The 5,000-nt window shown below is 43.4% G+C and overlaps 1 protein-coding gene across 2 annotated transcripts in view; it reads right to left on the bottom strand.

Annotated features, from left to right (window-relative positions):
- The window catches only part of osbp2b (oxysterol binding protein 2b), a 51,188-nt gene that overhangs the window by 39,635 nt on the left and 6,553 nt on the right, over positions 1–5,000 (bottom strand). For both annotated transcript variants that reach the window (XM_076997997.1, XM_076997996.1), the window contains exon 2: positions 3,022–3,230. In XM_076997997.1, the coding sequence (XP_076854112.1) occupies positions 3,022–3,230 (209 nt within the window). The remainder of the gene's footprint in view (positions 1–3,021; positions 3,231–5,000) is intronic.

Here is a 5,000-nt window from a genome sequence, read left to right as displayed (position 1 = left end):
AAATCTAACCAAGCCTTGTAGTTGGCAACATCTACATGCCGGTCCCAAGCCCGGATAAATGGGGAGGGGTGGGGCAAGCAATGGCAAACTACCCCACTATCTTGCCGAAATACCTTATGGATCAGTACAATCAAAGACGTTCAGGTATGGTGCTGGAAAGTAAGACCCCTTGGGCTGGAAGGCACCTATCATGCTACCAGGGAAGAACGTGGATGTTTTTCAAGTAGCGAGGGCATTTATGACGCGGACGGGACAAATCCATCAGGACACCCGCCTGCTGATGTGGCTCCAAGCAAAAGGAAACGTCTACGTTTTGCAACAATGATTTACAACATCGGCACGTGGAATGTTCGGGGCACGAACATAGGCAAACTCGAAATCATCAGAAGAAATGCAACGACTCCATATCGATCTGCTGGGCATCAGCGAGCTTCACTGGATGGGCAGTGGATATTTCAAAAGTGATGAATACACCATCTTCTACTCTGGGAATGACACCATCAAACGCAATGGAGTGGCCATCATCGCAACGAAAGCAGTCAGCAAGACCATATACTCTTTTAACTTCATAAGCGATCGAATTATATCCATACGCATTGATGGAAGCCCCCGCTCAATCACAGTTATACAAACATACATGCCAACAACGGATGCAGCAGACAAAGACATCGAAGGTTTCTATAACAAACTCCAAGAAGCAATCGACCAGACCCCAGCTCGGGACATAATCTTCGTAATGGAAGATTTCAATGCAAAAGTCAGATCAGGTGAAGTTTTGCCTGTCGTCAGCAAGTTTGGTCTTGGCGAGCGAAATGACGCTGGGGACCGTTTGATCCAATGATGCACAGAAAATCATCTCTCAATCATGAACACTTGGTTCGAACAGCCTAAACGTCGGCTGTACACTTGGACAGCACCAAACGGTATACATCGAAACCAAATCGACTACTTCCTATGTCAGCGCTGCTGGAAAAGCTCAATACTATCAACGAAAACTTACCCAGGCGCAGACTGCGGCTCCGATCATCAGATACTGGTTGCTAAAATCAAGATCCGTTTTAGCACCATCAAGAGACCTCCAGCATTACGCAGCTTTGACACGGACAACATCCCCGCCCAATACGCAATGGAAGTGAAGAGCAGATTTGAGGCATTCAACAACTTTAATGAAGAGCCCGAAGCGATGTGGATGGAAATCAAATCGATCGTGGGAAAGACAGCAGAGAAAATCATCCCTTTCAAGAAACCAACGAAAAGATTGAAGTGGCTGACAGACGAAGCGATCGAATGGCGAGAATATGCAGAGGAGCTATACGCTGCTAATCCATCAGTCCAACTGGTCGATCAACCCAAACAGATGAACCAGGAACCGGGCATCCTGGAAGTCAGTTGGGCTTTAAAACAACTACCAGACAGGAAGGCCCCAGGCACGGATAATTTACCATCGGAACTACTCATGCCAATACCAGTCAAAATCAAAATTGTGTCAGAACATCTGGACCACAAGATCATGGCCCAAAGACTGGACAAGATCAGTTTTCATCCCACTCCCCAAAAAAGGTGATCTACAGGAATGCTCCAACTATCGAATTATCGCGCTCATCTCCCATGCCAGCAAAATCCTGTTAAAGATTCTACAAAACCCTAAATCTCAGCTATCCAAATTTTATCCCAGCTCAATCAGTGATAGGTGTGATAGGTGTTTGGGTTCTCCTTGTAATTTGAACTCTTGGAGTGGAACTCTTTTCTTTCCCATGTTGATTCGCTTTTAACATTCTGTCAGAACATCGTGTGGCAACACCGACTGGTTCAGAATCGGTAAAGGCGTCAGGCAGGGATGCATTTTATCTCCAGCCCTGTTTAACTTGTACGCATAAACGATCATGCGACAATGCAACCTGGACGAGACCGTAATTGGAGTCCATATCGGCGGAAGGACGATCAACAATTTGCGATACGCGGACAACACGACTATACTCGCAGAAAGTGAAAAAGACCTCGAATACTTGATCCGACGAGTTTAAGAGGAAAGTGAACATATGGGACTATACCTCAAAATCAAGAAAACAAAAGTAATGACAACGGCATGTAACGATGCAGTGAACATCAAGATCAACAATGAAAAGATCGAGACAGTCCAATACTTAATCTTCCTGGGAGCCAAAATTGACCGAAACGGCAAATCCGGACCAGAGATCAAGAGGCGGATTGTACTCAGCCGGGTTGCAATGCAAGGAATGGATAAAGTCTGGAAGAGCAAGGATGTGAGCACTGCGACGAAAACAAGACTCGTCAACACCATTGTCTTTCCCATAGCAACATATGGATGTGAAAGTTGGACAATCAGGAAAGTGGAAAGAAGAAAAATCGACGCTTTTGCGCTCTGGTGTTGGAGAAGACTGCTGCGCATACCTTGGACATCGCGGACAACAAACAAGACGGTCCTTGACCGTATCAAACCGAAAATGTCGCTTGAGGGCAAAATCGTCAAACAGCAATTCTCCTTTTTCGGCCACATTATGCGCACAAATTCGCTGGAGAACTCGATGATGCTGGGCAAAGTGAGCGGGACGAGAAGACGAGGGCGGCAAAGAACACGCTGGCTTGACACAATCACATCGGCCACCAACAAGATGATAGCAGAACTCAAAGTAATTGTCGAGAACAGGAACGCTTGGAGAGGACAGATTCATAAAGTGGCCCAAAGTCGACCTCGACTAAATCGCTAATCATCAAGCATAAATCTATTATCAACTTAAGCACCTCTGTCAAACCAGAAGCAGCAATCCTGCTTTTATACAATCAAAGTGGAAAAACATATGTGCTAGGCAGATCGCAGAATACTCCAATATGGAGAACTCAGACATCATCTGCAGTTTCCATGCAGTGGTTGCTTTTGTCTTTGTACTGACGACATTAGCAAGGACATTTGTCACGTGACATTTCCAAACAAACAAAAGGAACAATACAGCAACAATACTGTGAATTCCCCCTCATGGTTACTGCCAGAAATGCTCCTACCGGACTGATCGTTCATCATACGGATGGCCTTGGCTTTGGCCAGCTCCAAAGCTGTCACCCATCTCTGCCTCTCCACCTCTGTGCTGGCCTTCAGGTGGTACGTGCGCCCCCCGCTGCTCAGCACGATATTGCAGGTGTCCTCTGTGTCGATGTGCGCTGTCGCCAGGTTGATGGTGCCGCGACACGTGTGCGCCATTTCCGCTTGGGTCCTGCAGGGGGTGACAAAGAGACACCCAGGCAACAAAATGATTAATGCTGTCTTCTCTGCTGCTTTGCATCCATTAACTGACCTAAACTGCTCAGAGGCATTGCGACTTCACACGCATACATGTGATCATTTCAAAATGATCAGTCTGGGAATTAAAATGTTGGCTAACTCGTTAACATATCCAACAAGGGCATGTTCATCACCAATTATCCCCAGCATTAATCGCTAGCTGACATTAGCTACATTGCTAGCTACCTAGCTATCAAGATCAGTGTAGAACATCAATAGTTACAGTAGGTAAATTAATAGTATGGCTGAGATAAGTACAGTAAATGAGTAGCTACAAACCCAAAAAAAAAGAAAAAAAAAGACAGCAGATATACATAGGAATAACTTAATACCCAGTGCTAAATACAATGAAATATAACTATTTTTATTTTTATACAGCTAAGCTCAGAACGCACATTCATGCATGTTATGATCAAATGTTTTATGTGTGGAGTTATAACATTGTGTTTTTAAGAATTAGGATTAGGGCTTGAATTAGTGTGTAGTGGTAAAGGAAGAAGGTCGAAATCTTCACAATAGAAAATGTCCTTCATTCAGAACTGATACCAGACACTGTAATGCATCTAAACTCTTCATTCAGAACAGATATCAGACACTAACATTTACACTCTTCATTCAGAAAAGAGATCAGACACTAACGCATCTACTCTTCATAGATCAGAGATCAGACAGTAACGCATTTACATTCTTCGTTCAGAACAGAGATCAGACACTGTAATGCATCTACACTCTTCATTCAGAACAGAGATCAGACACTGTAATGCATCTACACTCTTCATTCAGAACAGAGATCAGATACTGTAATGCATCTACACTCTTCATTCAGAACAGAGATCAGACATGAACGCATCTACACTCTTCATTCAGAACAGAGATCAGATACTGTAACGCATCTACATTCTTCATTCAGAACAGAGATCAGATATTGTAATGCATCTACACTCTTCATTCAGAACAGAGATCAGATACTGTAACGCATCTACACTCTTCATTCAGAACAGGGATCAGATACTGTAACGCATCTACACTCTTCATTCAGAACAGAGATCAGACACTGTAACGCATCTACACTTTTCATTCAGAACAGAGATCAGACACTGTAATGCATCTACACTCTTCTTCATTCAGAACAGAGATCAGATACTGTAACGCATCTACACTTTTCATTCAGAACAGAGATCAGACACTGTAATGCATCTACACTCTTCATTCAGAACAGAGATCAGATACTGTAACGCATCTACACTCTTCATTCAGAACAGAGATCAGATACTGTAACGCATCTACACTCTTCATTCAGAACAGAGATCAGACACTGTAACGCATCTACACTTTTCATTCAGAACAGAGATCAGACACTGTAATGCATCTACACTCTTCTTCATTCAGAACAGAGATCAGATACTGTAACGCATCTACACTTTTCATTCAGAACAGAGATCAGACACTGTAATGCATCTACACTCTTCTTCATTCAGAACAGAGATCAGATACTGTAACGCATCTACACTTTTCATTCAGAACAGAGAACAGACACTGTAATGCATCTACACTCTTCTTCATTCAGGACAGAGATCAGATACTGTAACGCATCTACACTTTTCATTCAGAACAGAGAACAGAGACTGTAACACATTTACACTCTTCATATAGAGCAGGGGTGTCAAAGTCAAATACACAGAGGGCCAAAAAAACAAATTTG

The sequence above is a fragment of the Brachyhypopomus gauderio genome, chromosome 3 (assembly GCF_052324685.1).
Source record: "Brachyhypopomus gauderio isolate BG-103 chromosome 3, BGAUD_0.2, whole genome shotgun sequence".
Classification (NCBI taxonomy): domain Eukaryota; kingdom Metazoa; phylum Chordata; class Actinopteri; order Gymnotiformes; family Hypopomidae; genus Brachyhypopomus; species Brachyhypopomus gauderio.
This window is presented reverse-complemented; position numbering and strand designations above follow the sequence as displayed.